The following is a 24,609-nucleotide window of genomic DNA, read 5'->3' on the forward strand; positions in this document are numbered from 1 at the left end:
CATCATCTGGCCAACAAGTAGTGAAAATAGAATGGAATAAATCAAGGCCACCTACGTGCTGCCATTGGATAAGCCCTTTGTTCTGTCTGCTGGGGTGGGTAGTGGTGGGGTGTTTGCTGCTGCTGCTGCTTTGCTTCACGCTGATGATAATGGCACAGTAATTGTCATGTGTCAGGATTACACTTGTCTGACATAATGAGTGGCATGGCAGTGTTACAGCACAACAAATCACTCACTTAAATGAATTTTGGGGGCTTTTTTTACAATCTGCAATTTGATAGCAAAAGTTTTTTTCTGTCTACCCTTATGTTGTGTGTGTTTGTTAATTGGGTATAAAGTCATGCCCCATTTCCCACCAAGCGCGCATGCATCTCATTGAATAAGATTAGTGTGGGAAAGGAGCGCCTACGCTGCATCCGTGTAGCAACGCTGATAAGACTGCTTTCCACGAAGGTTGTCACATATTTCTGAAAACATTTCTGAGAGATGACGCTTCCTGGGGCAATTAGGCAACATTTTCCGCGATGTGGCTGAAGAGTGTGAGACATGAAGATAGCTCATTTTAGGGTACGTATCCTTTTAAAGGGGTTCAGTCTCAAAAATGTAATGTCGTTATTATAGTGAGCAAAATTAACGCAATTTGAAAGCCAATTCAATTCTGTATTCAGAATCGTTTTGATTGTTTATGTACGATATTATGCCAGTTTTTGAACTGATGAATTTTGGGTTTTCCTTAGCTGTTAACTATAATCCTCAAAAGTCTAAAAACCTTAAACATGAAATATTCCACTTTGTGTGTAGTGAATCTATATTATTATTTTCACTTTTTGAATTGAATTGAAGTAAATTAAGTAATTCCCCCCGATATTCAAATGTATTGAGATACGCTTGTATTTAGAGATACGCTGGACTGCATTTGGCAATGTTTCGTAGCACCATAACATATGCGTCTGATGTCATCTTTTTGTCTGTCTGAGTCTTCTTCTTTTGACAGTTTGCTGGTTCTTTTTCCTCTGTTTGTCCACTTTGGTTTGGTTTCTCCATTGGAATTATTATGTAATTGTATTGATTTGTTGAAAAACTTATTTGTGGGTTCATTGTGTTGTGGTCATGTTGCGAGCATTACAGTGCGTTACCAGAACCATTACAGAAAATGTACTTTCACTTCCCGTTTTGGTTTCTTCAGCAGCCCGTTAAGGTTTGAAGCTTGTGCGGTAAAATCCTTTTCCTTTCCATTGCAAGACTACAAACAAGACCTTTGTTGAAATAAACGGTAATCAATCACATTGCACATGAGAAACAAACATCTTAATGACCAATGCTCTACTGTATCAACCCTGCAGTATTCGCTCCTTTTTCTGTAAATGTAAATATGAATGCGCTATATTCATGTCATTGGTGTACCCTCAATGTCATGTATCAGTCAGTATACATTCTCACACGCTTTCTTTAAATGCTTATAGTAATGAGCTCCCTGGGGAACAGCTAAAGGCATGCAAGGTTTGCGAACCGTGCTCCCGTTTTGTACGCTCAGGGGAAATAAACGGCGCGTGCACAAATCAAGTGCGGGGTGCCTACGAAAGCGCTTTCCACTTGATTAAGAATGTTACGCTCACTTCCTGGATGCCATCAGAGTCAGGAAATCAACACAATAGGAGTATACGACCCGCTCGGCTTATTTCCTGCCGTGCTCCCTCCCTCGCATGGTTGGATTTGATGTGCCGTCGCTGTACAACTTGAAGGAACATAATATAACTGACACAAAGGGGTCCACAGTGTTTACTCGGCGTCGTTGGGTCTGTTTGCCTTTTTCGGTGAAGCCTGGCAACAGGAGCAGATGTAGAAGTAGTCGTTTTTCTCTCTTGTAACGAGGACTCTGTAGCGGGCGTTGCATAATGTGTTTTTCCACCCTGTTGTAATCAGCTGGCATGCTGCAGAATGGTGTTGTCGTTTTTTTTAAGAAGTTTGTTTGGCCCTCCATTTGCTTGCCTCTTAAGCCGCCCGATTGTCTGTTTTTCCTCCCTCACAGGTCGCCCTGATTGAGCTTTTTAATTTAGCAAGAGCACAGCGTAGGAAGAGGGCTGACACAGGGGCAAATCCAATGGAGACCTGACATTCACTGTCACTGTTGCGTCTTTGTCAGGCCACTGCATAGACAACTGTGACGCACGTTTTCACTCGTTCCGCCATGCTCTAGAAGGGGGCAGGGGCAGTTCCTATCAAGCCATTTCAAGCCCGTCAGCGTAATGCTTAGTTTTAAATCATTTCTTTTAAAAAGAAATTCAGTGCCATCCCGTCAAAATATGTCTTTACGCGAAACCAGTCCGTGGCACGATAAAGGTGGAGTACCGCAGTACTCTGCTAAATGATAATGACGTCATTGGTTAATCAACTTCTACTCGACTTTCAATATTATCTACTACAAAATCTCTAGTTGTTCAACCCCTAATGTCTACCGTGAGTAGACACACAAAAAAGACAGGACCAAAGCGAGCATTTTAGGCTCATTTTCAAGGGTGCGTCAAATAATTAACCCGTTCCAGTGATTTTTGTGTGACTGCTACCAGATATGTAATGCTAAATTATGAAAAATGTGACTTTCAAGTTTGCCGTTAAACATTCCTAATAGCTCAGCTCCAAACCAAATATCTTGTGTGTAATGTCTATATAATGTATGTTTAAAAGGTTGTAGGTTCCCCACCTTTTCAAGGACAACATTGGCATTAGTGATGTGTTAAAGATTTTTTTGCGCGCATGCAGAGTGATTAATTCACATCTATTTGGCCACCCCCTTTCCAGATTTTCACACTCACTCGCCTTTTCGACGCCCTCATTCTCTCACCGTTTTCCCCACCTTACGCCTCCATAGTGACGAATGTACAGCCACTTAGCTTTTGCGCACATATGCTCGCTTCGTGTTTGTGTGAAGAATAACTACCTAGAAGCTTGTGACTGCGCTACGTTCCGGCACATTAACTTATGGTAATTGCTGACTGGCACTGCTGAGATTTGAACCGCATTATTATAATGTGCAGATGTGTTGAAGCAACATAACACACAATGGGTTTTGTCCGTCATAATGACACGAAACCCACAAGTAAACAGTTGTTTTTTCACGAGGGGACGTTCCAAGCTCTGGTTACATTTAGTCCGGAGTTCTGTTTCTACTGCGCAGACATACCCTGAATTTGTATGTAAATTGGAAAATGCCATTTACTACTGCTAGCACAGTATTAAAACCGTAATTACAGTAAATATTTGTATGAAAAACACTTGTAATCCATTAATGTTAGACAATTGAATGAAAAACAAATTTGGCTGTAACTGAGTGTGTCTTTGTATTCTTATGCTAATATAAAAATATGAACTATGCATGTAGAAGGAATGGGAATAATAACTGTTAATTGATAGTTTAGATCAATTACCAGAATTTCCTTCAATGAAGTATCCAGGTAAAATGAAGTTCACTACTTTGCGCTGTTGATTCAATTGCAACTAGTTTGCCTTCGAAAGCAAAGTATGTTGACATCAGCTGTTGGATGTTGAGCTACAGCCACACGATGGAAACAGGAGTTTCCCAGCATCCCATCAGAAGTGTGTACGTACTGTGTGTTACTGCAAGATGAAAGGGCTACCTACTTCCGACAGTGAGCCATGTTTTAAAGCATTTATGAAGATATGCTGTGTTGTTAGAATGGTATTCTTTGGGTCGGTGAGTGTTTGTGGTCTGTATGGCCTGAGGGATAAAAGCTTGTTTTCAGCCTTTTAGTGCTTTATTGCGGTGGTGAATGTCTGTAATGACCTGTGGTGCCCGAGGGCACGTAGAAGAAGTTTGAGGCATTACTTTTGAGTACAGGACAGAATATTTCACTGTTCACAAGGACCTCTGGAGTGCTTTGGAGATCATGAACTTTATCAGTTGCCTCAGGTGATACATGAATCTGTATGCCATGTTAGTTTCGCAGACATAAACTGTCAGTTTTAGGCACTTTTGCTGGGGTGCCAGGGAGTGGATTTTCTGCTTTTCTAGCATCCTCTGGATTTTTGTAGAAGTACTATTTCTAAGCACTTTGTCAGCCGGTTTTCCAAGTGTATCAGTGACATAACCCACTGCTTGTCGCTCATTGGTCGAGCAGCTTCGTCTTCGCCGCATCACACCCGGCTAAAAATGAAAAAACTATAAACAAATTAACAATATCTTACCGTGATGCTGTGCATTAGCTCTGGACGCTGTGGCATTGTCTCCTCTTTTTTAATATTTGCCTCCAATATACATAAATACGGGAGACTCATTTTCTTCCTTTGTTGTTGTTTGTCTGAATGTCTTGTTCAGACAGATGTGTTCCAACAGCCTGTTTTTTTTTTTTTTTTTTCTTTATAGTTCCCAACTGGACAATTTTGAAGTCGAAAACGGACCACCCCAAATTGAGACAATGCAAGAGTTGCTCTTCACATAATCTTTCGATTTTATATTGTGGCAACATCCAATGGCTTGTACGTTACACTACAAAAAAAAACAATTTCTTGCAAATTTAGCTTTTAAGTTTCCAGAATTCCAACGGGTCGACTTTACTATGCCGCATTGACATTCTAAGCTTACATCAAAACCAATGTTTTTGCATCTCGTCTTTTAATTGGCCTCCATACTGACAGTCAAAGCTCCGATTGCCACTAGGCTTGAAATATTGGTACCAGCGGGAACGCAGGACTGGCGACAAGGAAGGATGGCAACAGCATGACGTGAAGGTCGAGCTACTTTGCCAAAATGTTGTGTCCACCGTTCAAGAATACGTGGACAACTGTGTGCTAATGAGAACTTTATTCATCATTAGAAGTTGTATGATACAACACCAACTCACGACACGACACTCGCTTTACAACACTGTGTCGTAACATTGGCTTGTAGCACTAAACTAATGAACACATGATGAGACAGGCCCAGCTGGCTTGTTGAAAAGAAACATGCACAGTGCTCCTACTAATTACTACAACTGCAGTAATGGAGCATTGTACTTTTAATCATGTGTTTTTGTTTGTTTCTATGCGGGTCCGTTGAAACGTCTTTATGTGAAATGGGTCTGTGGTGCAAAAAATATCAGTGACGTCGACTGCGACTCAACTTTCTTCACATTATAGTCGACTACAACATGCCTTTAGTCGTTCAACACCTAGGTAAAACCCAGAGGAAGTATGTTTTAAATACCTATAAATAACCAACAACTACAGATTTACGACGACGCTACAGAGTACAGACTTATGTCAGGTATTCAATTGGAAAGGAACTACAACATTCCTCAACTAGCCCTGTGAGATGTCTCTCCACTGGTTCCTTCAGGGGTTTCCCTTTGGTTAAACTTTGGTCTGTAGTTTCAGCCAAGTTATAAATGTGCTCAGGTTTTTTTTGATTTTTTTTTTTAAGCCATGATTAGAACACCCCTTAAAATAGCGCTATGAGTCATCCCCATCTTTTGGATCCTCAAACTAGATATGACAAACTCGAGAACATCTATGGTTCATCTATTTTTATGTCACAATTTAAATTGTCGTCTCTTTTTGAATAAACGACCTCTCTGTTTGTGCTAATCGCTTTTCTGTGAGGACATGGCATTGAAGGAAATAAGCATGAACAAGTTAAGATGAACCTCTCAGACACAGGAAGTAGGCTGCGAATGATAAAAATAGACGCCCTTAATGATAAATGAACGGGGGAATAATTGAGATGTTGATCAAAGCTATAATGAGCACATGAGTCTTACACCCACAATGCAGAGCAGGTAAGAGCTGCATGCTGTCATTCAACATAAATGACAAAACATTTAATCAGAGAACATTTATGAGGCTGCCACCATCTTCGCTAGTGATGTAGATAAGCTTGAGAAATTCAAATGACCTGATTTCATATGTCTGGAACTCAGGAATGCGTGGACGATTCAATTCATATTTCGCACATTTACTGAGGCACCATGGGGCCAATGTAACATCACAAATACTTGCCCCAAAAAGTTGGTTTGGTAAAATATGGGACCTTTGAAGAAAACTCGAAACTCAGTGCGTCACGCATTGCAAGTACAGTGCTGTATCGCTGTTTTCGTTTTTTTGCTCTTAATTAGCTCTCAGAATAGGTCTAAGAAAAGGAACACTGCGTGCGATAGTGAAGCTAATTACTATAGAAAAAGAAGAATAAAGTCAAATCGCCAACTTAGCATACAGTACTTTTTACGTTCTGGCCCAAAATGGCCGTATTACATTGCGGGCTCCTGGATTTTATAGTGGATGTAAACAATGCTGTCGGCACATCACACAAAACGTCAGGATAAAATCAAAGAAAACACTGGATCGGTGCTTCCTTCTTGAGACTGCTAGGTAGCCGTTGCGAAGTAGCAGTCGCTAGCCAAATGTCGCTAGCTCGCCCTAACTAGCGGAGAGAGAACAGTGGACTCTTGGAGGACAGACTTCTTGCTGCCCACAACTGCATCCACCAAGGATCAAATTGTATTTTTTTTTGACTATTCTCTCCTTGTGCACCTTTGTCAATTTTGAGACGAGAACTATACGAAGTTGATGTATAATTATTACAATATGTATTATTATTACAATAGTACAGATCGTACATTGCACCAAACTGCCTACCAAAGGTGGCATCCCCTAAGATGTTTGTTTGAGGGCTGGAACATATTATTTGCATTTCCATTCAATTGAATGGGAAGCATTACCTCAATTTGCAAACGTTTCGGGTTGCAAACAGGGTCAAGGAACTTGACACTTAACCTTAACTCAAGCTTAAAATTAACTGTGATAAACATGTCGTATGCTTTAAAGATTGTGCCGTAAATATTACTGTGAATTCAGTTTATAATTCCTCATTCCTGTTGAGACCTCACTGAAATTGAAGGAGTCCGCGTTAAATCCCTTCATGACAATCTTTTCAAAGCTTTTTTTGTTCAGCACTATACAGGGGGACAGACACTGTTTTGTTATTATGAACAACTAATCGGTTCAACCCATGTAACCTGCTCATAAGAAAATTTGAGAATTGAAATGACTCGACCCATATTTACCACATACCCAGAGACACATTACAAGCACAAATGTTACAAGGGTCCACCATTGTTGTTTTTGTTGTGACATCATCACAGATTCCAAACCAACTAGTTTGCGTGGCGGTGTAAAAATGTCGTCACACAGCACAACAGGGCATGCACCGCTGTACTTTTTGCTTTTCATGTAATTGTTTGATATTTATGACCTCAATGTTTTTCATACAAATATGTACTTATGGCTTTACTACTGTGTTGGTACAGGGTGGAAATGTTCTATGGTGTTTTCTGACTTCCGTAAAAATTTGGGTTACGTTGCTGCCATACAAACTGTCTTAAACCAAGAACCCCCTGTACATCCCAAAATTAAATAATATTAAATTGTATCATTTGTATGTATAAATACAGAGTATTTAAAAGGAGTGGGCAATTTTCATATTTTGCACGTCTGATTTATACTGTGTTACTGCAATGGTAGACTGGAAGTTGGACCTGCTCTGATGAAAACCTAATCTCATTGGCAAAGGTAATATTTTCTTACCAGCGCATACAAATCAATAGACTGAAGGGCTAATAAAGAAAAGGCATCACTCTTGTGTGTTGCCTCCGTCTCACCAGGACTCCCACTTGGCAGATCTGCTCCTTCAATATCTCACATCTTCCCTCATATTGCAGGCCCTGTTGCCATGGAGGTCACTTGAATCTCTCCTACAGCCACCTCGCTGCATGACTAATAATCTGCCTTTACGTAAATATATGCCAAGGGGAGAAGATCGGATTGGACTGTTACCGTACGACACAAAAACAGCAGAATATACTGTATACATGAAAGACTTCAATCATTTATCCCAAATACTGTATCTTTAACTGAACTCTCACCAGGAAGACGTACACGACCGTGGCTTTTGAGATGTATTACAGCAGTCCTGAGCTCACTCGACCTGTTATGCGAGCACCTTTTACTGGCCTGTGCTGCGACACAGTAGGGTTTGTAATCTGCCCAACACACCTGCTGCAATGCTCTGACCCTCTTCTTAGTTTGCGTGTGTCAAGTGCAAGGGCGTTTGTATCAATGTTGTGGATTGGGGGCAGTCCTTTTGTCAAACTGGTGGCAAATGGGTCAACTGTATGGAGTAGGACTCAAGGCTCCATTGAAGAAAACCAACTGAACCCCACGTTAGCAAGCGCTATACCGAGCAGCGCGGCAAGGCTTTGGTCTCGATTTGAACTGAGCCATGATTGGCTTACAAAAACCAACACTTTTTTTTTTTTTTTTTTTTTTTTTTTAACAGCGACACAATCTTTCTCAGCCATCAAACCTCGCTCATAAAGAAACCTTGATAGCATCACTTTAAAAACTCAGTGAACTTGAGATAAAAAATATAACGCTGACATAAACTGTAGAGAATTATCTGGAGTTGAACCCTCTCTTACTGGGAACTTTCAAAGCAACATTTAATTCATGACAAAACATTTCTGTGTGTCACTTTTGGAGGATTCTTATCAAAAGTGTCTTTGTCTCTCTCAGCTGGTAGAATGTGCCCTCCCCACATCGACTGTGCCAAAGAGGGACGCCACCTGTGCCAGCCTGGCTCCACCAGCTGTGGCCCCTGCCTCTCGGTGCTGGTGGAGAATGAGATGGGTCGCTGTGTGACCAGGAAGAGACATCGTCAACATGGTATGAAGACGTCAATCGCACTTGCTTACCCTTACATTGAATAATTGCGATCATTATACTATGGCTGAAACGATTAATTGATTGAGCAGCTCGAATAGTTTGATTACAAAAAAGGTTGCTGCAAAACCTCTGGCTCGAAGCTTCGGAGGACAAAAATAATACCTGTACCTCACATACACTTATCGTATTTTGTGTATTTATTTCAATAAGGCAAAAAACAATCGGTAGAATACTCCGTGCTAAAAATATGTTTTTAAAAGACAACCTTCACGTCAAATCAGTGCATATGTGCAGAACTAACTTGACCAGTGGCAGGAAACAAGATTAAGTTAAGAGCACGATTAGCGCTCTGCTTAAATGGCATCTGTGTCTGGCACGATGTCTGCTACCCCGCAGGCTCACAAGAGAATAGCTTGACATTTACAGGTCGCATGGAGCTTTCTCATTTGTCAATTATAAAAGAAAAAAACAAATCAGGGAAGAAGCCGTGACGCGATCCAGTTATTTCTTGTTTTCTCAGGCAGACACACCTTTACAGAAACCTCATTAGTGCTGAAGCTACAGGCGCATACATACATACTTAAATAAACGTTTGTGCGGATCTACATCAAGTTAATAATGACTTAACGTCACACAGTAGTTTGTCTTCTTGGAGACATTCATTTTTTACATGCAATATCCTTCACTCCACACATACTGTGAACGTCTTGGTCCACTACAAAAAGGGTTTTTCACAGCAGTCATTTTCAAAGTAAAATGTTTAAAAAATGGAACATACACGGTTAGCCGTAACTTTGAAAAACAATTTCCGCAAAACTTTGTAAATATTTTGGTATTTGGTATAATATTTTACAACATTACACTGCAAAGTTGATTCTGGTATGTATGTTGACGCTTCACAAGCAACAAGTCAAGCTATAATGAGACTGCCGTCACTCGTTAGCTTGAAGTTTTTAATAGCTAACTCAACAGAGCAAAAACAGACTCGTGGCAAAGACTCTTCTGAACTTCCGTTAAACCCCACGTTACATGTAACTCCTCCCTAACAGAGACCTTAGAACCGTCGAGATGTATCTCTGTACTTCCTTGACACCAGTTGCTACTTTCCTATTAGCCAGGACTTTGGTGGCATCTTGTAGCATCTTAAGGTGTCACAGAAATAACGCCAAACTGCATATTGGTGAGTTCGGGAATAGTGAACTGCGAATAGGTGGTGGGTGTATAATTAAAAAAAAATAAAAAATGAATGTCTTTGGCCAAGGTGAATAATAACAGTTTGTTGTTTTATTCCCTCTCTGCATCTTGCCTACTCTTCCGTATGTTTCTACACACAACTCTCTTCCTTGCAGCCAAGCTCTCTCCCGTTCGATCGCCTATTGATTTTGGCCTCTCCCTCTGCTTGCTTATCCATCTTGGCTTAATGTCTTCATTCCCTCTGTCTGTCACTGTCTCATGTATCTCCTGCAATTCTCGCTTCTCGGCTCTCTGCATCCCCGTGACGCTGCAAGCTCGCTCGGCCTCTTTCTCCCGTCATCTGTGTTTCTGACAAATATGGCGCAGTGTGATGTGATCCTCACAGGAATTTTATTTATTTATTTATATTTTAATCTGGCCCTGCCCCTGTTGCTGCTGCCACCGCTGCTGCTGCAACAAACACGTGCATCGCCCCCGCACTCTCGCCACTTAAATCGCTTCGCTCTCATAGAGCTCGCTTTCACTTAATTAAATTGAATGTAATTTTAGAAAAGAGCCACGCTGCAAAAATAAATATCTTTCTCTCACTCTGCGTTAATTGTAGAAATTGAGACTTGTCACTGTGTCCGTGGGTTTTGTGTAATCTGTTTGTTTCCTAGGAGGTGTGTATATGTGTGTCCATGCTCGAGGATTAATAATTCAGATGGTTCTGCAGCAGGGAAGCGTACAGTAGAAACTTGGCTCAAATTATTGCCAGCAACACCACAGAGAAGTGAACATGAAATAAATGAGAATATAGATATACAGTACAATGGGTGTAAGAAGTCTACAGTCCTGTTCAATTGCCAGGTTTTTATGATGTATAAAAAAATAAGACCAAGATAAATCATTTCCAGACTTTTTCCACCATTAATGTGACCTATAACCTGTACCACTCAAATTAAGAAAAAATGAAATCTTTTTCAGAGAGACAGAGTAAAAATAAATAACTGTGATAATGTGCCTTCACAAATGTGCACAGCCTCTTCAAACTGTGGATGTGGCGGTGTTCAAAATGAATCAGTCCCATTTGAACACGTTAAATGGGAGTCAGCATACCCCTGCCAACAAGTGCCTCCGAATAACTCCAAATAAAGTTCAGATGCTGTAGTAGGCTTTTCCTGACATTTATTTGCTTTCTAGCAGAAGCCTGAAAGTTTCGTACTAACACTGACTGCTATTTGGAACTGTATATTGTTCTCTACACCTTAAATAAGGCTCCAGTTCCAGCAGAAGAAAAGCAGCCCCAAATCACGATGCTGACATTACTACATCCTTAGGTATGGTGTTCTTTTGGTGATGAGCAGTATTGTGTTTGCACCAGGTTGTGTAAACATTTCAAGTGTTGTTTTTGCAAAATGTAGCCAGGCTTGAATATTTATTTAGTTATATTTTTGTAAGAGAAGGCTTCCATCTTGCCAACCTACCCCAGAGTCCAGACATATGAAGAAGACGAGAGATTTTTTTCACATGTACTAAACAGCCAGTAATTGCCAGGAATTCCTGCAGAAATGTTGCTGTCGGCCTCCCCTGGCCAGTTTTCTTCTCGTCATTTCACCAATTTTGGAGGGACGTCCAGTTCTTGCTATTGGTAATGTCACTATTGTGCCATATTTATTCAGTGATGACTGTCTTCACTGTGTTACATCAAATATTTAGTGCCTTAGAAATTTTTTTGTGCCCTTCTCCTGACTGACGTCTGCGAACAATAAGATCTCTCTGACTCTGGGCCATGGCTTGTGCTATAAGATGTGACTAAAAAAAGCCCTACTAGAACAACTGAACTTTATTTGTAGGCTGAGTCCCATTTAACGTGAATTTGAATATGACTGTTAATTCTGAATACAGCCACATCCCCGGTTATAAGAGGGTGTGCACACTTGTGCAACCATTTGATCTCAGTTTCTTTTTACTTACCCTCTCGAAAAGATTAGATAGGTTACAATTAAGATTGTAGGTCACAATAATGGTGGGAAAAACCTTCGCTTTTCATATCATAAAAACCTGCCATTCAAACGGGAGTGTAGACTTTCTATATCCACCGTATTTTCTAATATTTTCTGTCTAATTGTGATTTGTCATTTTAAACAGTTATGTTATTTATATGAGCTTATGATGACACGCTGTATGAAGACCTCCCTCGGATGTCATTGTTGTGGTAACAGTGAAGGACCTAAAATGGCAGATGTGCTTCTGGTTCTGCAACACATACAGTATCCATGGCAACAGGTCCTCAATTATTAATCCAAGACCTGGAACATCATAAAGTATAGAATATATTACAATTCGCTTCCAAATATGTTGTCAGCTGACTCTAAAATAAAATTAACATCAGCTAACAGCTAAATTAAGTTTTCATTCAAACGTAATTGAAGCCTCTTGAAATGCTGATGCTCATTCACACCATGAGATTGTTATGCTTCATGCCCAACACTCACCATTATTGCATTGCTTGGGCAAGCATTTTTTGATCCGTTTGTCAACCTTTCATTTTGAACAAATCTTTTGAAATTTCATAAAGGTCTTGCCATGGGATTTTTAATTCTTGATAAAAACTAGAAGTTTATCTTTAAATGGTAAATTTGGTAATAAGTAGCCCAGAATTTTATCCTCAAATATTCCTTGTGCCTCGATACACTACAAAACCGTATAGCAACAACAATTTAGGCTATAAGAGGGACTCTCGGTGTGGTAGGAGTACGCTACGCAGGCTCCCTCTAGTGGTACACAAGAGAATCACTGCCCAAGTACAGTTCAGTTATATTTAACTTTTAAATTCAATGCGTTTGCATTTGATCTTTAAGAATTATTTGTTTAAAAAAGGTAAAATTTTTATGTAACTTATGTGCAAATTTAATTGAATCATTCAATGATTTATATATATATATATATATATAATTCTTTTTTTTTTTTTTTTTTTTTTTTTTTTTTTTGTATATATGTGTATATAGCATAGTGTTAATGTTGTAACTGCATCATGTTACAGTGGCTTACAATAACTGAAAATATACTTTGAATAAAACGTCTGTCTCCCGGTTTCATTTTAATGTTGGTCAAGATGGTGATACTAGTCAAGTATTTTTTGGGGGTGGTACTTGGTGTAAAACGTTTAAAAAAATTAATAAAAACCTCTGAGCTATAACGTTACACCATGAGTCTCATGTGGAAGAACTTGAGAGACCCATCGCCATCAAAATGGATCAGTGGACAAAAATTCCCATAGACAGACAAACACTTCAATATCCTTTAATAAACCCCTTCTAAAAGAAGCAATTATTGAGGATTTATTTAAGTGTGGTTTATCCAGGTAAGACAGCTGCAGAGGGGCGCAAACCTCCATATTTTATAACATTTTCCCATCTTGTAATTTATATAATCTCAATACGTTTCTCCAATGTACTCCATATACTTCTGTCTCCATTTTGTTTTCCTACTCTTACATTCTGTGTGGACTCTCAAACTCAAATGTCACCTTCGTAGTCTGAAAAGCAAGTAGGGCACCGCAGGTTAACACAGGGAGGTCGGACGACACTTTATAAAAAGTAAACCAGCGCGTGTTTGACATGCAGGAGTGGCTTCCATCAGCAAACACGCTGTGTTTCCATGCCTCTGAGCCACGCTCATTGAGCAAGCATTGTTCATTCTTCATATATTGTAAAGGTGTATGTGATAAAGGCAGGACTCCTCTGCATCACATCCACGCAGCTGACCATTTATGCCTTCACTTGATTTTTTTTTCGCCCCCCCCCCACTTTCATCCTGTTATGACGTTACATAATGTACAGCACGCATGTAATCTCCATGTGGTACACGCACACAAATATTGTAATCTGTACACTCACTATGATTACCATTTTTGTCATCACATCTCACCTCAAGTGCGATAGAAAATGGATGGACAAACAGATATTTATTTATTTTTTTACTATCCAAAAATGTGGGTAGTTTATTGAAAATGTCCTCCCATATCAGTTGTCAAAGCTAATGAAGTTGACATACAAATCTGTGAGCTTTTTTGCTCCCTTATCTTTCCCCTCGACCATTTGTCGACCTTTCATTTAAAACACGCTGAAAAGAGCACACCAATTGGAGATCTCCTCACAGTGCTGCCCTGTTTTTCTGTATTTGAGCGCACCTGCTCTTCTGACTGCCCACTAGACGGCAGCAGAGTTCACGTTTGAACAACTAAGAGCTCACTGAGAACACAGCCATCCGTCCATTTTCCGTTATTGACTACAGACAGCGCACGTATATACACGCACTTTCTGGTAAAAAGGTCCTTTTATTTCAGTAGTTAAATTCAAAAAGTGAAATCTATATTTACAGATTCATGAATCATAGTAAAATATTTTTCAGAAGACCAATTCCTAACTCATTATTCTATTGATAATCATTTTAATGGTTCATTTAATACAGTAGTATAATTTCTTGATATGGAAAATGTCTGGATTTCATTTAATGTAATCATGAAAATAATAAATCATATTAAATATTTCATGCTGTAATGAATCAATACATTAAATGACTTTGAATTGTACTGAAATAAAGTACTCCTATTTATGGAGATGCACCTGTACAATTTTTTTTTGTTGCTACATAATAGTATAATTTCCCCCAACTATTCTCTAAAAAAAAACTTATTTTATGCAGAATTGTAATTGTAATAATTAGTTTTGTCATCCTGTGAAGTAATGTATGTTGATAATAATAATTATTATTGTATAAATGTTAATCCACAAAGGTATTTGAATTCTTTGATTATAATTGTTTTTCTCAATTTAAACCAATTTAATAGGTTTAGCTAATGTATTTTTAACATCCTCTGTCAAGTATTTGAGTAATGTAATCCTGAAATAGTCAAATACAAATGTATTAATCTTATCAGTTTTTAATCTATTTATTTGCGTATTCTGTACATTGTGCACAGTGCAATACTAAAAACATAAATCTGCTTAAAACTTAAAAATATAATGTTCACGGTTTTTTCATGCATCTAGTATAACCCTTGAAGGAAAATTTAAATTGCCCCTGATAGGACAAAAAAAAAAAAAAAAAGTTCCCCACCCCTGCTGTCGATATACAAGACATTGGAAGAATCACAAAGGAAGTAAGAAGTGTGTGTGTGGTTGTGTGGGTACATGTAGTCTCGGTGAAGGGGTTGGTGTGTAGGTGGAAGTGAGTGGTTTTTGAGTGGGAAAAGATAACAGCACACATGCGTGTCAGTGGCTCTCCTGTTGAGCCGTTTACTGTTTGTTTGTAGTAGCCAACTGCCCCCCCGTAGGCCACTCTCAAGGGGTTACGGGTCATTATCGAGCTAGTGACAAAACTCTCTTACGTGGCCATCCACACGTACACTCAATCCCTTCTTCTTCTTTTTTTTTTTTTTATAATGTAAATAATCGACCACAGTCCGGGATGGCACCTTGAAATGTTCCCTGCATATATACAAAGTTCACTTGGTGCCATTTGCATTTTTCTTTTTAGAAGCAAGACATTGTTTTAAAGCGAAGTTACTAGTAGAAACAGACTACAAACGACTGTTACTAGATTTGGCAACAGAAGCATTGTCTGGAATATCCGTGTCCAAACAATGAGGCGTACGAGGTTTCTCAGAAAAGTTGTGGGATTGGGATTGGTGTCGTAAAGGATTTCTTTCAAACCCAAACGAGGAGTTTTCCCCTTCACTCTGGGCAAGACCTCTCTTGCCACCGGCACGTTTGCAAAGAGATGGTGGTGGTGTTGGTGTCATTTAGTGCATGAAAAGCAGGGCAACTTGTAGCTGCTTCATGACATGACAACGCGCCTGCTCACAATGCCCTGAGCATCTGACATTTCCTGACAGAGGAGAACTTTGCCGTTCTTGAGCAACCCCCACCCCCCTCCTCCCCACCCAACTACTCACCTGACCTCTCTCTGGGTCAGAGAAAGCTGGAAAAGTGGGTTACACTCCAAGGGAATGACTTCAAAATGGAAAAATGGTAGTTTGGATTTGAAATATATAATTTGTCGCGGTGGACTGTACCACTTGGTGAAAACTTCAAGAGGCTAATGCTGCATCTCAATCAAGTGAGCACACTGGCACTGCTGGAGCTCCCCGCCACCTGCTAGGTACAGATGGCGCATCCCGCCTCCTCAGACACCTGCCGCGGAGTGCACGATATAGCGGCGTGCCGAGGGGGGTCGGACCGTGACAAAGGTGGCGGTGAAAGTGCTCGTTTGTCATAGCGTCCACTTTGCCACACGTTAGCTCAGCCAGATGGGAGGGGGAGAAAGTGATACTGTAGTGATGAATGTAATGATGCAATGTATTTACTGGCATTGGAGTAGTTCACCTGATAATGACAGAATGACCTATTTGAAGGTACTGTAAGTTAATGTTTTTTTTATGATTCACCGTTCTGCTACATTGAGAATATGATGTATTGCAGGGCGACTTTATAGCAGGAACACTTTGACCGCCGCCATTAGCTCCGCTTTGGGGTCTATTGTCAACGTAGCACATTTACTGAGAGCCAACGAGCCAAGTTTTTGCTGATTGGTCCTGCTCCCTGCTGTGCTTCCTCCCACCGGCCACACACACACACACACACGCATGTATATACTGGGCTGTGGTTGCCCTGGAGACCCGTGCTGTACCACCGGAATGTTGTTAACTGTCTGGCCTAAAGGGCTGTTAAACATCAGTTTCGTATTGTCTCCTTTTTCCTACCAGTCCGCAAACAAATAAGACAAGACCCACAGGCACACGCCTTGTCTTGTCACTTTGATTAGGTGGATGCATCCTAAGAGCGTTGGGCAATAAATAATAAATACGCCTTTTTACCAGCGGTCGTTTTATCTTCAATAGTAGACCATCTTAAAGTTGTGTAAGTGCAAATTGCTGTAATATAAATTTAAAAAATGAATATAAAACATGGGACAATTGAACTTAATATAATTTAAGAACAATACCCGCGACCCTAGTGAGGATAAGCGGTACAGAATATGGATGGATGGATACCTCCAACAAGGTTAAACACAATAAAAACAAATAAAGCACTGAAATAAGAGCTCAAGTGTCGTGCTGTGTTGAAGGCCAAGGAATAAAAATTGGTTTTAAGGAGAGTTTTAAAAATGGACAACGAAAGGGCTCGCTTGTCTAATATCCACCGAGAGGTCCTTCTACAGTAGTTGGGCAGGAGTGGAGGGATTTTGAGATTTGAAAACAAATATCATAATCTTAAATCTTAGCAGGATTTTTAAAATAAAGTGGAGGGAAGCCAGAAAAGACGTTATGTGCTCCCTCTTGCGTGTTCCAGTTGAGAGGCGAGCGGCAACATTTTGAACCAACTGGAGACGTTTCAGGGAGGACTAGCTGATGTGATGCTGTATCTGCAGTAAATACATAAATTCCTCTCATCTTGTCTTTTAGCGAAAGTGCAGTTCTACCCAGACCTGGATGAAGAGATCGATTTCATCCAGTCATACATCGAAAAACAGGAAGTTTCTGCGATGGAACCACAGAAGACTCAATTAAAACCTCCCGGTAAGAACTTTTATATCCCTAAACCAAACAGATCCTGTTTGTGTTGCGTTCTCCCTTTGCTTCTTGACGTTCAGCATTCTTGATTCTTTTCTGATCTCTGCGTCGCATGTTCCTCGCATCACCTCCAGTCGCCGTCTTCTCCCCCAAAGCTGCAAGCAAGCTGGCTGCCTCCGAACAGGGGCAGTCGGGACAAGATCGCTCGTCAGCCGAAACCAGTAACGGCACCTCTGCAGCCTCTGGCCGAGCAAGTCTTACCAACACATCCACCCCCCAGGCCCCCGGAGTGGACGGTCGAGCGGGCCCTCTTATCGAGAACGCTCACAAGGATGACAAAATCATCATCAGTGAGTGTCATGTCATGTGACATCAACGCAAAAGAAAGTCTACGGTATCGGATACCTGTGTCAAGTGTTCAAAACCTTTTTTTTTTTTTTTTTTTTTTTCCCCCCCTCTCATTCAAAACAACTGTCAAACTAATATAGAACTCAATTAAAACGACACCCTTGTCTGATCTACAAGATCAAGGGCTGAATTATGGATGCAAATGTATACTGTAGTATCTCGGACAGTTAACACTCCAAATCAAGAGAGGTTCCACAGGGAAAAAAACTGAAAACACCCCCTTTACACACCATTATTTAAGCCTCCCAGGCCTGAGCCTGTTTTAAGGGGGCGGTCTTGTCTCATGAAAATGAGCGACTGTTCACCGCTCCCGCTAAACTGCGCAGCCATCGGCAAGTCCGTTTTTCTTGACCTTAACAACCAACCGAGGCAGGAGCGAGGGCGTTGAACCAGGCAAGTGGCTTCTACTTGCAGAAGCAGAGCCCAGAGTGTGGGAAAATGTGAACGCCCATAAAGACAATAAAAGTATTCAATCAAGTACCCAGTAAAACTCACTGCAGCTGTGTTTACCGTTTGGCTTTTACATGATAGTGTTTCAAACAGTGAAAACGACTTTTAGGCCAAAGATCTTCAAGTCATGAGCGGAGAAACTGATTTTATGTCCGTTTTTAAAAAAACATTTTTTTTTTTTTTAACTTGCAGTTGTAATCTCCCTGTTTGTGGTGATTGGCACCATAGCATTGATCATGGCAACTGTCTGCTATGTCAAGTAAGCAACCACACAAAGTCATTAAGCACCTTTTGCAAGCCCCCATTTAATGTATTATTAAGTCCCGATGATCCCACGCAGGTTGCGGAAAGAATCTCATCTGGCTCAGAAGGTGGACTATCCCGCCTTCAGGGGAGCAGGTGTGACCGCCGCCACAGGTGGCGCTAAATCGGTATGTGCGACTCTTACATTTACCGCCTGAGTTTCAATTTCTCATCTCACTTCTGCAAAAACACACCACTAGAGTGCAGCTTCTATTTTGAAAGTGTCATTCAGCACTTCTTCTTCTTGCCTGCAGATTGGAGATGAAACTCTGGCGCAAAGTGCCCAAATGTACCACTATCAACACCAAAAACAGCAGATGCTGTCCATTGGAAAGTAGGTGTTTTTTGGGGTTTTTTTTAGCTTTTGATGTTCAATCACAAATATTCAAATACAGTGTATATTTTTCTTTTTCTTTTTTTTTTTCTTTCTTTCTTTCCTCATTTGCAGTCACAAACCAGAACAAAAAGTCATTGATGCCGAGGTCACCTCAGATGAAGAAGAGGCCGGAGACTTCACAGTGTACGAGTGTCCGGGACTTGCACCGGTGAGCGCACACACGTGCACGCACGCACACACACACACACGCACACACACAATGCTTACAATGGTCAATGCTTACATGAGTGCAAAAATGAGTGAGGAAACTCGGCAAAATTCCCCAAATTCATGTAACCAACAACTGTTGTGAATTTTTTAATGTCATAATCATGGAGTCGAACTCAGTCTTGACCACCATTGTAAATATTGAACAGGTTGAACATTTCTGATTGTTGGCCCCCCAGCAGATATCAAAGGCAAAATCCCTCTTAGCACACCCACACTATCATCAGTCAGGATAATCTTTTAGAAACATCCAACAATCAATCCTTAGCTGATTTTGATTGGAGGGGGGGGGGGACAAAAATGCTCAAATTTGGCCCAATTGTAAACTCCAGTAAAAGTCAATCATATGTGTGCTCTCCTCCACAGACCGGCGAGATGGAGGTGAAAAACCCTCTGTTTGACGACTCCACCATGCATTATCAGGGGAATGAAAAGTGAATGCTGAACACACACGTGCAAACACTCACACTGCATGCAGACAAACGGAGGAAACCTGGCAGAAGACGAGACATTAAACAAAAAAAAAACCACGTATTGTTTCTCTCTCTTGGCCCTTTACTAATTCATCCCCGCCTTCTCCATGCCTCCCTCCTCCTGCTTTTATGACCCTCGTGTAATGTTGGGTTCTTTGTGGATTTTAAGTCTTTTAACACAAAGACTCCTTCTTGAGTTGTTGCTGTGAGCGTCCTGTCCTCAATTAAATTTTAAACTCTTTATGTTGCAATTTCTCTCCCCGTCATTTCTGCAGCTTTTTTTTTCCAAAGACTGTGATTATGATAGCAGGAGCGTGTAGGAGCCGTACACACAACACACACATATACGGAAGCGGAAAAACAGGTGCCCTTCTTTGTTTTGTCATGCGTAGCTTGTGGCTAAGCCACATTCCTACCAGGAAATATTTAACATACCATCTCTGAAATTTTAGTGTTGCTGATTTGAGGATTTGAGGCTTGGGTCATATAAGGTGCACATAAAGATTTTAATATAATATATGAAGTACTTGATGATGTCTGTTGCATGGTTTGACCGTACTGTGTTTGAATCATGGCAATGCAAATCCTTCTGCCTCCCGTTATGGATGCAGCCCGTTACTGCAGGAGGAATGTACAGTCCAGGTGACTCCGAAGCATTTGAATGACATTTTCGGGGGGGGGGGGGGGGGACAGACTATATTGATAGATGTGTCGGTGGTCAATTTCACTATCTTGTGTTGTCCTGCTCTGTCCTCTTGTCAGTCCCAAAATGAACCTCCTGCTGCAAAAATGTACATAAAAGAGTGAAAGTGTTCACCTTTTATAGATATTTGTATATGCAGAGCAAGGATGGGTAATAAAACTTTTTACCACGTCAGTATTTCTACTCCCTTTGTTTGACGCACTCTTAACGATTTGTGTTCTTCAGAATCAGTTGTTGTTGTTTTTAATCCAAGTGCCATCCGATTAACAACCTAACAGTACAACCATGTCAGACAATTGTGGGATAGAATCAAAACTCTGTTTCTATAGGAAAATATGTTGTGCCTTAAGACACGAGTGACGCAACTCAAGTTTTTCGAGTACAAGTTGTAGTTAGGCCTAGTTTTGTAGTTTTTTTTTTTTTGCTTTGACTTGCGGACAAAAGTTTGAGATACTTAACAACAAGCAGCGGTTTTGCAGTCAACAATTCATCAAAAAAGAGGCTTCAAGATGCTTAATGCCACCACCAGTTGAATTTTATTGTTAAAATAAACATAAGCTAAAGAGAATTACATGTGTATTTAGAACAACCGCATACCTTTAAAGTCTGTTTAGTGTCATGCTAACAAAGAATGCAAAAGGCTACAGATGAGCTAACGAGTAGCATCACTGTTGCAGAGTTATAGCCCTTTAAGCAACAGATATTAGAACACAAACCGTGGATAAACACATGTAGACACAATATAACATACTATATTATTTATCCTCTGTGAAGAATGACTAATTTACTGCAGCTAACAGAGAAGCAGTGACTGTCTCCATGTATATCCGTATGTCTGTATTATACTGGCGGCATGGGGGAAGACTGGTGAGACATCTGCCTCACGGTTCTGAGGACCGGGGTTCAATCCCCGGCCCACCCTGTGTGGAGTGTGCATGTTCTCCCCTGCCTGCGTGGGTTTTCTCCGGGCACTCCGGTTTCCTCCCACATACCAAAAAACATGCATGGTAGGTTCATTGGCAACTCTAAATTGCCCGTAAGTGTGAATGTGAGTGCGGATGGTTGTTTGTTTGTATGTGCCCTGCGATTGGCTGGCAACCAGTTGAGGGTGTACCCCGCCTCCTGCCTGATGATAGCCGGGATAGGCTCCGGCACTCCCACGACCCTTGTTAGGAGAAGCGGCTCAGAAAATGGATGGATGTTTTATACTGCCCCAGGTGGCCAAAACGCGCACGCCAGAAGGAGCAGCACAAGTCCATTGAATTGAAGCAAAAAAAGTGGCAAAAAACTGAAACTCTTTATATTCTATTTAATTGTCTTTACTCTGTTTTTATAAAGTACAGTATTATAAAGCACATTTTCTTATTAAAATACATTGCAAACATTATACTTGATAATTTAAAATAATGACAATTTTCAGACAATTTTCCTTCCCACATTTACAAATAACACTTGACTTGCTGTGGCGACCCCGAATGAGACAAGTACCAAGTCACAACTTTGTTTTTTTTTTCCCCAAACCCACAAATAATCAACACTTAGAACAGACTTTTACTGAACATGGCACAAGTGTCGCTTAAATACAGTATAGCACACAATAGTCCTATTCCACTTGCCCTGGAGATACATTATATTGCAAAAGATGTTGGTCTATCCTTCGCAGCTGTAACCGCTTCATCTCTTGTGGGAAGGCTTTCATCAAGGTTTAGGAGTAAGTTTATGGGAATTTTGGCCCATTCTTCCGGTAGCATGTTTGTGAGGTGCTGTTGGATGAGAAGGCCTGGCTCACTGGCCATTCGAAATCAAATCAAGGTTCGTAAAGACATGAATCAGAGAATTTGATGCGTCTGAACTTAACTGGCCTGCACAATCCTGACCTCAACCCTGTAGAACACTTTTGGATGAATTACAGCGTAGACTGAGAGCCAGGCCTTCTCATCCAACATCGGTGGTAACCTCACAAATGCGCTTCTGGATAAATAGTCATAAATTCCCATAAACACATTCCTAAACCTTGTCGAAAACCTTCCCAGAAGAGTTTAAGCTTTTATAACTGCACATGGTGGACTGATGTCATATTAAACCCTACGGATGAAAAATGGAATGTCACTTAAATTCATATCTGAGTCAAGACAGGTGAGTGAATAGTTTGGGCAATATCGTGTAGATGTGCTGCTTCTGTGTGTGTGTGCCTTGGCCTCCAGGGGGCAGTGTGGTGCACACATGTACATAACGTACATCTGTTGAAAACACAAGAGTGTTGCGGAAAATCTGCAGTAATATAATTTGCATGCTCAGGGAGGACAGAATAGTATAGTATATGACAAGCTGGTATTGGGTGTCCCAGTATTGTGTGTTTTTTTGTTTGTTTTTTTTTTAATTATTTATTTTTTTGGTACCGGTACAGACGTCCCATATCGTATATCCCTGTAAAATACTTGTCTTGGCTCAGTAAAGGTTGGTAAACACTGCCGGATTATGTGGATAATGAAGTGTGAGAGGGATTAGGGGTCAGTCTCCAAACAAACAAACCCAAGCATCTTTGAAAATGCATCCAAGCAAAGAAAGTGTAAGGCTGCAGGCATTTCCTCTTTGCGCCACGTCCTCGTTTTCTGTCTCGGTGTCTTCGAACTGCCGCTGACCTCGTCTCAGCCTTGGCGATCCCTGACTTTGTACAGGTTATGAGCCATCGCTCGGGCGATTATTTTTACGTTTTCATTTGAAAATTTCACTTATGGACGCGCTTTTTTCTTTTCTAACTGATGTCTATTCTGCCCTCCCTGAGCGGGATGTTTGGCAGACAGCGAACAGTCTTTTAAAAAAAAGAGGCCAAGTGTATTTGCTTCAATCTGTTTATTCCCACTCCTTGTTGGAAGTTTACTGTAAAAGGGACTATGAATTACTTATGTATTGAACCAAACCACGCAACTTTGCCTTACGACAAAGCTTAATGCTAACGCATAATCAAAATGCCCTAGACCGACAAACTACATCGGTATTTTATAGTCATAAACCTTTCAACAACCCATACAGACAGACCATATGAATATGCTCACAGCCATATTATTTTTTGCTCTGTGGACAGCAACCAATACTAATACTGCGCTGTAGTTGTGACGGTCTTTAATGTATTATACTGTCCCCCGGGGGTCGAGGCGCACACACTAACTGCTTAACTGACTAGTCGCGAGTCAACTTAACTACTGCGCATCGACGGTTAAAGATTGAAGTCGACCGAACGCTAATCATTTGTTTGGCAAAAAGTCTCGAGTCATTCAACCCTTAGTCCGCACACTAGAAGGATCAGCACGATATCCATTGAATCGAAACAGTTCAATGGAACGGATTCACGTCATTTCCATTCATTGCAATGGAGAAAGTCGATTTGACCGAATTAGACTCCCAAGTCTCAGTATCACTGTATTCCCAACGGCAATACACACGACGAGTGGGACGGAGCGAAATCTCGCGAGGGGTTGGCGGGGGCTGGGGTCCAGTCTCCTGTCCCCATTGAGCCGCATGCCGAGGGCCGTCAAGGCCCATTGTGCGCGTGGACAGTGGAAGGAAGGCAGCCATTGGTGGCGGCATGAAAAGCAGGCCCGGGTGGAGGGCCTGTGAAGAAGGGCGTCAAAAGCACGGGCCGTTAAGGAAGAAAATCAAAAAGCCATCAGACTTGTTTGTTGCCGCTCAACGGGAGGGCCGCCGCTTTACATTTAAGCCTCCGAGTGGACAAAGAGGTTTCTCTCCCCTTTAAAGTTGCAGAGACGCTGCGCACGTGCTCTTTTAGCTGTCGACTTTCACAGTGCGTCGTACCTTAAGCACTTAATAAGCTGTTACTTCTACCAAGTGCTTGAAAGTGACTCCAGATTTCAATAGTGGCGTTAATCGAGCCACCACATAAACAATGAACGTGACTGACATGTAGCTAGGTGCTAAATCAACACTCCCCGCTACGGAATATTGCTTTATTTTTTTTATATACACTACTGGGGCAAAGTTTTGGAACATCCCAATTTTCCCATCTTTTTTATTTTATTTAAATGTATCCAGTTCAAAAGTTTTAGAACATGCCTTTCAAGTCAAGTAGTTAAATGAACAGCCACACAGTTGTGGTAACTTCCACAAAAAAAGAAAATCCCTTTGAAAAGTGACTTTATTCTCATTTCGTTTTTATAAAGATTTGACATACATATAAAAAATT

At 40.9% G+C, this 24,609-nt stretch overlaps 1 protein-coding gene across 2 annotated transcripts in view; it reads left to right on the plus strand.

Annotated features, from left to right (window-relative positions):
- npdc1a (neural proliferation, differentiation and control, 1a) overlaps positions 1-19,946 on the plus strand; it is a 28,055-nt gene extending 8,109 nt beyond the window's left edge. The window contains exons 1-9 of one of the 2 annotated variants that reach the window (XM_061747942.1): positions 432-567; positions 8,566-8,715; positions 17,360-17,473; positions 17,602-17,817; positions 18,518-18,584; positions 18,666-18,756; positions 18,883-18,962; positions 19,077-19,173; positions 19,599-19,946. In XM_061747942.1, coding sequence (XP_061603926.1) covers positions 8,574-8,715; positions 17,360-17,473; positions 17,602-17,817; positions 18,518-18,584; positions 18,666-18,756; positions 18,883-18,962; positions 19,077-19,173; positions 19,599-19,670 — 879 coding nt within the window. In that variant the 5' untranslated portion in view covers positions 432-567; positions 8,566-8,573 and the 3' untranslated portion in view covers positions 19,671-19,946. Of the gene's footprint in view, positions 1-431; positions 568-8,565; positions 8,716-17,359; positions 17,474-17,601; positions 17,818-18,517; positions 18,585-18,665; positions 18,757-18,882; positions 18,963-19,076; positions 19,174-19,598 lie in introns of those variants that run through there. The other variant, XM_061747940.1, reaches the window with a different exon arrangement.
- The last annotated feature ends 4,663 nt before the right edge of the window (positions 19,947-24,609 follow it).

This window comes from Phyllopteryx taeniolatus, chromosome 15, assembly GCF_024500385.1.
Source record: "Phyllopteryx taeniolatus isolate TA_2022b chromosome 15, UOR_Ptae_1.2, whole genome shotgun sequence".
Lineage (NCBI taxonomy): Eukaryota > Metazoa > Chordata > Actinopteri > Syngnathiformes > Syngnathidae > Phyllopteryx > Phyllopteryx taeniolatus.